At 44.8% G+C, this 12,402-nt stretch overlaps 1 protein-coding gene across 1 annotated transcript in view; it reads left to right on the forward strand.

Annotated features, from left to right (window-relative positions):
- Positions 1–12,402, forward strand: part of LOC124551237 — a 146,770-nt gene that overhangs the window by 57,782 nt on the left and 76,586 nt on the right. Inside the window, exon 3 of the mRNA XM_047126232.1 lies at positions 144–228. Coding sequence (XP_046982188.1) covers positions 144–228 — 85 coding nt within the window. The remainder of the gene's footprint in view (positions 1–143; positions 229–12,402) is intronic.

The raw sequence follows: 12,402 nt of genomic DNA on the forward strand, positions 1-12,402 counted from the left end.
GAAACGGTAAGCCAATGTACTTACTGAATTGGTGAAAGCATCAGTATACATGCAGTATGTTGACCGCTTTGGGATTTTGTTTCATTGCACTAGAAAAACAAAATATTGTAATTGATTTTTATTATTTTTACTTTTATTTTCAGCCATGTTTTGAAGATTATCAGTTGATTGGGGACAGCCTGTTACTCAGATTTTCAGAACAGTTACTTTTTTACAAATGTAAAACAGGTAGTGTATCATAAGTCTCCAAACTATTTTAAGCATTACTTTTTGTAGAATTATTTTATTATTATTTTTATTTAAATTTGGTACGCCCATCCCTGCCCACCGCAAATTAAGACAGACACAGTTACGGATTATTCCATGGCACATCTCAAGTTCTCTGTCTGCAGTGATCAAGTGAATAGTCACGTTCTTACTTTTTTGTGACTCAATATAGATTTGAAAAGATGCTGCAAGATGCCACACACTTGTTCCAGTAAGACCAGTTATTACATGATTAAAACAAATAATCATTGTGTATGTAACATTGCACAGAATCTCTAGGCATACAAACATTTTGCATGTAATATCATACCATAAAATTGTGCAGGTTACAAGTCAGAAGTGTGTATTCGTGGTTTCAGTGTCAAACAGTATTATTCTAACCACAGTAAAATAAATAATTTCAGGCAGGCTGTGACACTAGTAAACCTTTGAAGAGACCACTAGCAGATAAAAAGCCTGATAATGAGGCTGTGTTAACCACTATATCAGAGCCATTTTCAATGCGGGTTGTTTGTGTAAAGTTTGATTTGTTTCACCCTCATTCTGTGGTCTGAATTTAGTTTGTTCAAAGAATCATACTTGTTACCGGTAAAAGGAATTGTCATCTAAAAGTCTGTCCAAAGGTTACACAGTGTCATGGACAAGTAAAAGTGGATTATGGTTATACAGTGGACAGTTGTTCAGCATGGATACTGCTAAAATTAAAAGAAGTTAATTTTTATAGAGAAGAATTTTCATAAATTAGAAAAAACATGTGCATACTGCATCAAATATATAAAAGTGAGGACTGACTAGAGGGGTATGGTTTACAGTGCTTATCTTAGAAGTAAAAAGTATTATGAAGTTAAGCTCTTACAAATCAAGAAAGCAGAATGTCAAAGGTACGTAGAAGGCAAGCCAAGTAAGTGTAAGACAACATGGGAAGTTGTTAGGCAAGTTGATTTTTTTCCAGCCAGGTGTCTCAAAATCGGCTTGATCCAGGAGAATTGGGAATGATCCTTTTGTCACACCAGTCAGAGAACTTTAAGATAAAATTAAGGCAACAGACACATCTGCATAGAATCTGCTTAAGTTCGTAACTGTCTGAAGGACCTATCTTTGACTGGAATATGATCATACCCATTGAGGTCTGTAAAACATTACCTGAATTCTCCAATTCTAGAAGTATGAACTGCTACTGGATGTCTAATTGTGTTATTAAAAGAACATTTCACTCAATAAGTAGGCCACTAAGTCTTACATTTAATAAATGTTAAGTGTGACGAGTTTCTCCAGATATGCTCAAAATATCAAAAGTTATCCCTGTATTCAAAAAGGGTGATAGGAATTTCCCCAGAACTACTGACCAGTCTCTCTTGCGCCAGTACTCTTAGAAATGTTTGAATCGCTCATAGATGTGCAATTAAGTAACCATTTTGAAAAGCATGAGCTCCCTTGCAACAATCTGCTTCAACCAGGTGAAACTACCTCTGCAGGTGTTCTGGAAATGGTTGATCAGACTTTAATAGCTTTTGAAAGTAAAATATGATGTCACTTGCATTATGTGATCTAAGTAAAGCGTTTCATTGCACTCCCTTAAAATACTACTAATCAGGCTAGAGTATTACAGGGTACACAAACCTACATTAGCATTAATTTCCTTCTACTTGAAGCTGTTTGTCTCCTATAGAAATAGACATTCCCCCATTGTAAAACCCCCCAGGAGGTCAACAACTCTTTTGTGGATACATGCATGACGAGCACGGGGCCCCGAGCTATTGCAGCCTTCCTTCTTTCCAGGGCTGCATTTCCTCCCCCTTCCCCTTCCCCTCCCCCTCCCCCTCCTTTCCTCTCCTTGCTCCTTCCCCCTCGCCCTCTCCTCTCCCTCTCTTGGTGTCCTTGCTTATGTTGGCCCCCCGCTATCCTCCTGGTTCTGTTGGTTTTGCAATTTAGCTTTGTTGTGTAATCACCTCCTTCTTTTGGCACTCCCTGGTCCCCCTCTGGGGTTTGACCTCCATTACTAAATTTCTCTTCCGTAGTGTGAGCAATTTGGAGAAGAGCACCTTACCTAGTGTCTCAGACGTGTGTCCTCCTAGTTCATTCCACCTTTTCTTTCACGCTGTTGTCTGATGCTAGGGTGCATAGCCAGCACAGTAGCCAGCCCGTGTGGTGGCGTCGCTATGTACCCTTTTGGTTGAGCCCCCTGAACACACAGGGATCACACTTCTGTTACCTGAGCTTTGACCTCCTCATGCAAACCTTAGAGTGGTTGCTCGTCATCCTGGAGCATCGGAACTCCCGGCAATGGCCGCCGTGCCAGACGGCCCTTGCTGTGGCTGGGTGGCGCCCGTTAAGAGAGCCCCTGATCGGAGTGGGTGGTGTCAGGGTGGACACTACGCAAATGAAACGCAATCGGGTCCAGAACTCTGGCCGTTCTTCTGTGGCTGTCTCTCTGCATGGAACTGATTCTTCTAGTGTTGCTTCTCCTGCCCCTTCGGCCTTCCCTTCTGTGGCTACCCCCTGGGAAGAGGGTGAGGCCCGTCGGCTAGGGGCAAAGCCTTTCTCCCGCTATCTGGTTTGCACCAGGACTGATGGGGATACTTTCACCAATACCAAACCTTTATTCTTTGTGGAACACATTGAAGACAAGTTTGGCGAAGTGGACTCCCTGAGCAAAATGCGGTCGGGTTCGTTGCTGATCAAAACTGCTTCAGCTGCCCAGTCTGCGGCCCTTCGTGCCTGTACCCATCTTGGCACAATTCCTGTGTCCATTACCCCCCACCAGTCTCCAGGTGTGATTTTTCACAGGGACTTCATCCTTCAAACTGATGAGGAACTTTGGGACAATCTCGGATGGCGGGGTGTTCACTTTGTTCGGCGTGTTCAGAAGGGTCCTAAGGACAATTGCATTGATACTGGTGCCTTTATCCTGGCCTTTGGAGGGGATACCTTCCCTGAGAAAGTAAAGATTATGGTTTATCAATGTGATGTGAAGCCGTACATCCCACCTCCTATAAGGTGTTTTAAGTGCTTGCGTTTTGGACACGTCTTCCCGCTGTTTGCAGGGCCCTCTATGTGGTGACTGTGGACATCCACTCCATGAGGCGAGTCCCTGTGTTCCCCCTCCTGTGTGTGTTAATTGTCATGGCAATCATTCTCCATGTTCACCAGATTGCCCAGTATATAAGAAGGAAAAGAAGATACAGGAGTAGAAGATTGTTTAACCTACACAGAGGCTCGTAAGAAGTATAAACGTCTTCATCCTGTGTCCATGACATCTAGTTATGCTTTAGTTATATCTTCACCCCTTCCTCCCACTTCCTTACCCCAGTCCCGGACCCCTCTCGTCCCCCCTCCCCTGCGGCTCCCACACCTTCTCCTCTGGGTGCTGCTCCCCGTCCCCAGCCGGAGAAGTGTCCCACTCCTTCGGTGTCTGCCGGTCGAGGGCGCCCCTCCCGGGATGCCCCTTCCCGGCACCTTCCAGGCCAAATGTCTGCTGCCACGCGTTGACCGCGAGAACCGCGGTCTGTCGGCCCCCAGGTCGCCCGGTCTCTTTCTGTTCCCGATCTTGCTGCGTCTGGCTCCTTTCTGCCACACAGCCCTTCTCGATCTCAAACAGAAAAGAAGAAGAAACATAAGTCCCGGGACAAAGAGCCTCTGGTGTCACCAGAGGTCCCATCCCTGGCTTCACAACCAGATTCTGACCTGTCGTTCATGGATGTTGCCCCCTCCTTGTTGGTGACGGCAGTATGATTGGCTTTAGCCTGTTCAACCCCCATTTAAACCGTCGTTCTGTGGTTATCCAATGGAATTGTAATGGATACTATCGTCACCTTCTGGAATTGAAATTCCTTATTTCGTCTTACTCTGCAGCTTGTGTGGTTCTACAGGAATCTCATTTTACTGATGCTCACTCACCGACGCTCTGTGGGTTCCATGTTTTCTGTCAAAATCGGGTCGGACCCCTGCAGGCTTCTGGTGGCATTTGTACGTTGGTCCATACAGACATTGTTAGCATGTGGATTCCTCTTCAAACTACATTGGAAGCGGTTGCTGTTAGGGTCTACCTGGACTCTGAGGTCACGGTTTGCAATCTTTATCTCCCTCCTGACAGGACTCTTCCACGTGCTGCCTTAACTGCCCTTCTTCAGCAACTTCCTCCTCCCTTACTCTTTCATGGAGATTTTAATGCTCATCATCCCTTGTGGGGCAGTGCATTTCCATCTAGACGAGGTCTTCTCTTAGATCAGTTTATTACAGACCATGACTTGTGCCTTCTTAATGATTTCAGTGCCGGTCATGGTACCTTTTCCACCATTGATCTTTCTCTTTCTTCTCCCTCTCTCCTCCCTTCATTACACTGGTCGCCACACGACGACCTTTGTGAAATTGACCATTTCCCATTGATTCTCTCTCTCTCCCTTCCCGCTCCCCGATGGACAGGTTACCTCGTTGGTCTTTCCAATGCGCCGATTGGCCTCTATACACTGCACAGGTCGTGTTTTCTCCCTCTTTGTCGGGTTTTATTGATGACGTCCTACGTGACGTATCTGACGCGATTGTTCGTGCTGCTAGCCTTGCTTTACCGCGCTCATCTGGACCATTTCGTCGCCAGCAAGTCCCGTGGTGGAGTACGGCCATTGCCATTGCCATTGCCATCAGTGATCGCCGTCGAGCTTTGCAACACCTTAAGAGGCACCCATCCGTTGCCAGCCTCATTATCTTTAAACGCCTTCACGCTAAAGCCCGTTATTTTATCAAACAGAGCAAACGGATATGTTGGGAACGATTTGTTTCTTCCCTCAGTTCTACGGTCCCTATGTCACAGGTATGGGCTGCACTTTGCTCTCTCCAAGGTTGCAATCAGCAGTCCATCCTCCCAGGCCTTCACCTCCCAGATGGCCTTTGTACGGACCTGTTGATTCTTGTGGAGCATCTTGCTACCCATTTTGCAATGGCCTCAGCATCAGCCTCCTATCCGGCTGCTTTCCTTCACCGGAAACAGCGGGCCAAAGCTTCCACCTTATGTTTTACCCCCTGTCAGTCAGAATCTTACAACAAACCTTTTACTGAATGGGAATTTCTTTCCGCACTTTCTTCTTCTCATGATACGGCTCCTGGCCCAGACTCCATTCATAACCAACTGCTTCAGCATCTCAGTGCTCCACAACAGCAACATCTTCTCCAGGTGTTCAACCGTATCTGGCTCCAGGGTGACTTCCCTTCTCAGTGGAGGGATAGCATCGTGGTTCCTGTCCTTAAGCCTGGTAAGAACCCCCTATTTGTTAACAGCTATCGGCCAATTAATCTGACCAACGTTGTTTGCAAGTTACTTGAACGGATGGTAGCCTGTTGGCGCAATTGGGTCCTCGAATCTCGGGATCTATTGTCCCCTTACCAGTGTGGCTTCCGAGAGGGACGGTCTCCGATCGATCATTTACTTCGCTTGGAATCCGCAGTTTGGCAGGCTTTTTCCCAGCACCGCCATTTGGTTGCAGTATTTTTTGACCTACATAAGGCCTATGAAACGGCCTGGTGCCATCACATCAGTGGGGTCTTCGGGGCCCGCTCCCGACATTTATCCGCCAGTTCCTGTTCCATCGGTCATTCAGGGTTCAGGTTGGTACTGTTTTTAGTTCTCCACAGACCCAGGAGACAAGCATCCCACAGGGTTCTGTCACAGGTTTCTATTCTCTCCTTTAAAATCGCGGGTGGTCCACTTCTGTCACCGTACTATGATCCACCCTGATCCAGAGCTCTATCTCGATGCACGACGATTGCCTGTGGTCCCACAGTTTGGTTTCCTAGGTCTTCTTTTCGACAACAAGCTCTCTTGGCTGCCCCATATCAGGCTTCTGAAGGTAGGATGTTTCCGTAAACTCAATGTCCTTCACTTCCTTGCCCACTCCTCTTGGGGTGTGGACCGCTCCCTCCTTCTCCGTCTTTATCATGCTCTAGTTCTGTCCCGCTTGGACTATGGTTGTCAAGTTTATGGTTTGGCTGCTCCTTCCACACTGCACGTGCTGGATCCAGTCCACCATCGTGGTATCTGTTTGGCCACTGGTGCCTTTCCTACTAGCCCTGTTGATAGTCTCCTGGTTGAAGCTGGGATTCCCCCCCCCCCCCTCCCCCCCCCCCCCGTCCCTCCCGCCCCCCTTTGTTTGTCAGTCCCAGTTTCTGGTGTCTTATGCACTCGCTGTCCATTCCTCTCCCACTCATCCTTCCTATTCTCTCCTATTTCAAGACCATGGACGTCGCCCACCTGATTCCCGCCCTCGGGCGGGTTTACCGGTTGGGCTCCGCCTTGCGTCTCTTTACCCTGATTTTCAGCTTCCTTCTTTGTCCTGTCTTCCTCGCTCCCTCCCCTCCACCCCACCCCCCACCCCCCTTGGTTAGTTCCTTGGCCTCAAATTCAGATGGATCTCCGCCGAGGTCCGAAAGATTCCATCCCCCCGATGGTGTTCCGTTCCTTTTTCCACCAAATTTTATGGGACTTTCGGGATGCTGTTGTTTTTTACACTAATGGCTCTAAATCTGCTGATCATGTGGGATATGGCTTCACATCCTCTGTTGGAATGGAAAATCATCTGCTGCCACCTACATGTGGGGTGTTTACTGCGGTATTGATGGCAGTTTCCCAGGCCCTTACCTTTATTAAACAGTCCCAACACAACTGCGTTTTGTTATGTGCTGACTCAATGAATGGCCTTCTGGCTATTGACCGGTGTTTTTTGCGCCATCCCTTGGTCTCTGCCATCCATGACCATCTCGCTGCTTATTCCGTTGACTTCCTTTGGGTACCTGGCCATGTGGGTATCCCGGGTAATGAGCTCGCTGATCGTTTTGCTGGGGGAGCAGCCACTTACCCCCCATTTTCTGTAACCCCTCCTGCAGTGGATTTACGGCTTCACATCAAATCCCACTTCGCACAATCATGGGCCAACTCTTGGGAGGCTACTTCCCTGTCTAATAAACTTCATGCGATTAAGGTGACATCAGGCCCGTGGCGTTCTTCCTTTCGCCTCTCCCGAAAGGACTCGACCATTCTGTGTCGTCTCCACATTAGCCATACCAGGCTGACCCATGGTTTTCTTTTGCGTGATGAGCCACGCCCACTTTGTGGTTGTGGAGCCTTCCTGTCAGTAGCCCACATTTTGGTTGAATGCCCCCTTCTTTTGGCTCTGCGTGCTAAGTACAGACTCCCCCGCACTTTACCTTTGATGTTGGCTGACGATTCCCGGATGGTCGACCTGGTTCTCGGTTTCCTCCAGGAAAGTGGTTTTTATTGTCAGTTTTAAGGTTTTTAATCTCTCTCTGGTGTTAGGGCAGGACGGTGACCCTCCCTGACCAAGATCCTCTTTTCTTCCCCTTTTACTGTTTTTATCATTTTTTAGGATTGTTTAGTCTCCTTTTCCCATACGCACTACTACATTCTAGCGACTGCACCTTTTAAGTCGCAGGTGGTCTTGCCTCTGCTGCTTCAGAGGTGGGATATTTCCTGCCTCTCGCATAGCGTTGGGTTCGCTCTCTTGCTGACTTACCTCATTTTGTTTTTACCATTGACAACATGACTGCCCTTTTACACTTTTTAGCCTTTTCCCTTTTATTGTTCTGACTTTTCTGAGATGTCACACTATCGGAATGGACCACATTTGAAACAAGGGACTGATGACCTTGCTGTTTGGTCCCTTCAACACCAGCCAACCAACCCATGGTAAAAATTGGTAATGGTGTTCCTAAGGCTCTGGCCTTGGTCCCTCCTTTTTCACTGGGGCTATCAGTTACCTGGCCTATTGTGTATCACAATCTGTCTGCTCGTCGGTTGGTTTGGGGAGGGAACCAAATGGCGAAGTCATCGGATTAGGGAAGGATGAAGAAGAAAGTCAGCTGTGCCCTTTGAAGGGAACCATCCCAGCATTTGTGTGAAGTGATTTAGGGAAACCATGGAAAACCTAAATCAGGATGGCCAGACGCGGGTTCGAACCCTTGTCCTGAATGCTAGTCCAATGTGCTAACCACTGTGCCACCTCGCTCAGTCACAATCTGTTATCTCTTATGTTGATGGTACAACTTTGCTCGCTTCACACATGACATCCCAGCTCTTTGTCAAATAATGCAAGATACTCAAGACTGAATTAAACTGCTTCACAGCCAATAAATTTGTTTGTAATCCAGACAAAATCCAAAAGCTTCTGTTAGGATTGTCTAAGAATATACAAAATAATGTCAGACTTTTAGGAATTGATGTCAGACACAATTGGGAAGAGCATATCTACATTTACATCTACACCTATACTCTACAAACCAGTGTGAGGTGCACGGCAAAGGGTACATCCCATTGCACCAGTTATTAGGGTTTCTTCCTGTTCCATTCACATACGGAGTGCGGGAAGACTGACTGTTTGATTGTGGTTTGATTGTGGTCAACCTCTGTGCATGCAGCAATTTTCCAATTTTATGCTCATGATTCCTACGTGAGCAATACATAGGGGGGTTGTAGTATATTCGTAGAGTCATCTTTTAAAGCTGGTTTGTGAAACTTTGTTAATACACTTTCTCAGGAAGTTTATGTATATCTTCGAAAGTCTTCCAGTTCAGTTTCTTCAGTGTCTCTGTGACATTCTCCCACAGATTAAACAAACCTGTGACAATTCATGCTGCTCTTCTCTGCATATGTTCAATACCCCCTCTTAGCCCAATCTGGTACAGGTCCCACACACTTTAGCAATTTTCTAGAACCAATCGCACAAGTAATTTGCAAGCAAGGTCCTTTGTAGACTGATTGAATTCCCCAGTATTCTCCCAATAAACCAATAAACCTACTTTACCCAAAACTGGACCTATGTGATCATTCCACTTCATATCCCAAAAAAGTGTTATACCCAGATATTTGTATGAGTTGGCTGATTCCAATAGTGACTCATTGATATTATAGTCATGAACTACGTTTTTGGGTTTGTTTTGTGAAGTGCAAAATTTTACCCGTATGGACATTCAGAGCAAGTTGCCAATCTCTGCACCACATTTAAATCTTATCAAGATCTGACTGAATATTTATGCAGCTTCTTTCAAATAGTACTTCATTAGAGATAACTGCATCATCTACAAGGACCTGATTTTACTATTAATATTGCCCGCAGTTTCATTAATATACAGGGTGAGCACAAAGGCTTGCCCTGATTATAACAATTTATTGCAGAATAACTGTTTGACATAATAATTTATATTTGACGCCGTTACATAGGTTAATGTTACTAGGTTTTTAAAAGACCACTGAGGTTAGTAAGCCTCAACATGTGCTCCCTTGGCAGCTTGGAGAATGTTGAGGCGGTATTCCAGTTCCCACCAGGTGTTTCATAATGTGCTCTGCACGGTACCCACAGCAGCTTGTATCCTGGCCTTCAGTTCCTCGATGTCAGCAACTGGTGTGACGAAGACTCTGTCCAGAAAAAAGTCAAGAGGCGCAATATCTGAAGAGCGGGGCGGCTAGGGTGTTGGACAGTCCCTTCCAATCCACTGATCCGTAAACGTTTCTTCCAGCAAGTCACGCACTATCAAAACCCAGTGGGGGAGGTGCTCCATCTTACTGGAAAAGTATCCATGGTTGATATTCCTCTAACTGTGGGGCAATGACCTGTTGCAAAATGTCTAAGTAAATGTTAGCGGTAATTGATTTTTCCGTGACGAAAAATGGTCCAAAAACATTGTTATTCGGGAGGCCGCACCAAACATTCACTTTTTCGCTGTCTCGCTGTACCTGTACAATAGCATGTGGAGACTCAGATCCCCATATACAGAAATTATGCCTATTTACCATTCCACTGACATGAATGGTGCATTCATCAGTAAAGCATATGAGATTTAAGTAATCATTAGTTCCATCAATCGTGTTCAAAATCTCAGTTGCAAATTCAGCATGTGTCAGCAAATCATTCTGTTGCAAGGCCTGCATGATTTGCACTTCGTAAGCATGCGATCTAAGCCTTTAATGAAGAATCTTCACTACACTTGCTTGCGGTATTTGAAGTTCACATGATGCTTGATGAGTTGATTTAGACGTACTCCGGTGAAACGATTGCCAAACACAATCAACAGTTGCATCGCTTACATGAGGCCTGCCACTTAGAGGACGATCTTCAATGCTGCCTGTTTTGTTAAACTTTGCATACCATCTTTGTATTGATTTAACGTCAGGAGGGCTGTGTCCATAAGAAGCCTGAAATTTATGCTGAACACGGATGGGCGATTTTGTTTCATGAAACCAAAGCACACATTGTGCTTTCTCCTGCTTCGACGCCATTTCGCCAGCAAGTAACGTGACCTAACAGACTGTGTCAGTGTTGTGGAGTACTAACACCATTTATTGGTCACAACAACTAGTAACACTAACGTATGTAACGGCATCAAATGTAACTTATTATGTCAAACGGTTATTCTGTTAAAAATTTTTATAATCAGGGCAAGACTTTGTGCTCACCCTGTACAACATGAACATCAATGGTCCCAACACACTTCCCTGGGGCACACCTGAAGTTGCTTCTACATTTGACGATGATTCTCCATCCGAGATAATGTATTGTGTCCTCCCAACCTACAAGTCCTCAATCTAGTCACAAATTTCACTTAGTACCACATACGATCATACTTTTGACAATAATCATAGGTGCTGTTTCTCTACATCACTAGCACAATTACTTATTTCTTTCATCTTTTCAGTGGTACAAGGATTAAATTGTGACAATTCTCCTGGGTTTTCATGTGTAAAGGAACATTTGAAAATGGACTTAAGTATTTGCTTTACTAGCCTTAATTTCAGTACCTGTCTCATTCGCTAGGGACTGGACACTAACTTTGGTGCCACTAATAGCCTTCACGTAAGATCAGAATTTCTTTCGGTTCTGTGAAAGATCACTTGACGATATTCTGCTACGATAGTCATTGATGGCATTACTCATTGCTCTCCTTGACAGCAATACACATTTCATTCAGTATCTCTCTATCTGTAGCCCTATGCTTTGTTTTACATCTGTTGTACAGTAGTCTGTTTCTTCAGAAGTTTCTTTACAATGACTGTACACCGTGGAGGTTCCCTTCCATTATGAACTGTTCTCCTGAGTACATATTTATCCAGTGCATGGTCAACTATTCTTTTAATCTTGAGCCAGAGTTCCTGTACATGCTCCTGCCCTGTGCTGAAAGTTTGTTTCATCATTGAGATATGACACTGCTAATTTTTTATCTAGTTTACTGAACATATATATATATGTATCTTTCTGCATGTTTTAGTTGTCCTTCGTACTATGGTAATCATTGTTGCCACAGCCGGCGTCATTGGTCACTGATACCCGTGTCGATGTGGATATCCTGAAAAAGATCAGGCCTGTTTGTTGCCATTGGATCCAATATATTTCCGTTGTGAGTGGGGTTCTAACAGTGTGTTCTATGTAGTTTTCAGAGAAGGCATTTAGTAAAGCTTCACAGGATGTCTTATCGTGCCCACCACTGACAAAATTGTAATATTCCCAGTTAATTGTTAGATAATTACAGTCCCTACAGATTACAGTATGGTCAACTGAGGTTTATTCTGAAGTTTTCGGTTACATCAGGAGATGAGTCTGGTGGGCGATAGAAGGATCCAGTTATCATTTTATGCCCACCCCTGATACCACGTCTTGCCAAAACAATCTGAATGGCACCTCCACTTTCTGTCTCAGTGGATTTGAGTTTCTTGTCTGCTGTGACAAGTACACTACCTCCATTTCCCATTTGCCTATCCTTTCAATAGACACTTAAATTTTCCCCCAAAATCTGACTGTTCAGGTAAACAAAGTTTTCAAAAAGATCTCAAAGCTGTTCTACACCATGTAGGAATGAAAGTCAGTAGTAACTATCTCTGTGTGACATGTTTGGGCTGAAGCAGTTCACAAACACTGCACAACAAACACTACACAAGAAATAAGGGAAACATCGACATTACAAGGTCACAGACTATCGAGAACAGGAAACTTTAACAAAGTGAATGCCCTCAGATTTGTAATGAATTTCCTCTCTATTTTATCAATGACATTTACCAATTCCAATGCAAAATTACATGACAGGGTGACATAAATACTACAATATAAGAGTTATATAATATGGACATTGTTTATTTTAATA

The sequence above is a fragment of the Schistocerca americana genome, chromosome 9 (genome assembly GCF_021461395.2).
Source record: "Schistocerca americana isolate TAMUIC-IGC-003095 chromosome 9, iqSchAmer2.1, whole genome shotgun sequence".
Taxonomy (NCBI): Eukaryota; Metazoa; Arthropoda; class Insecta; order Orthoptera; family Acrididae; genus Schistocerca; species Schistocerca americana.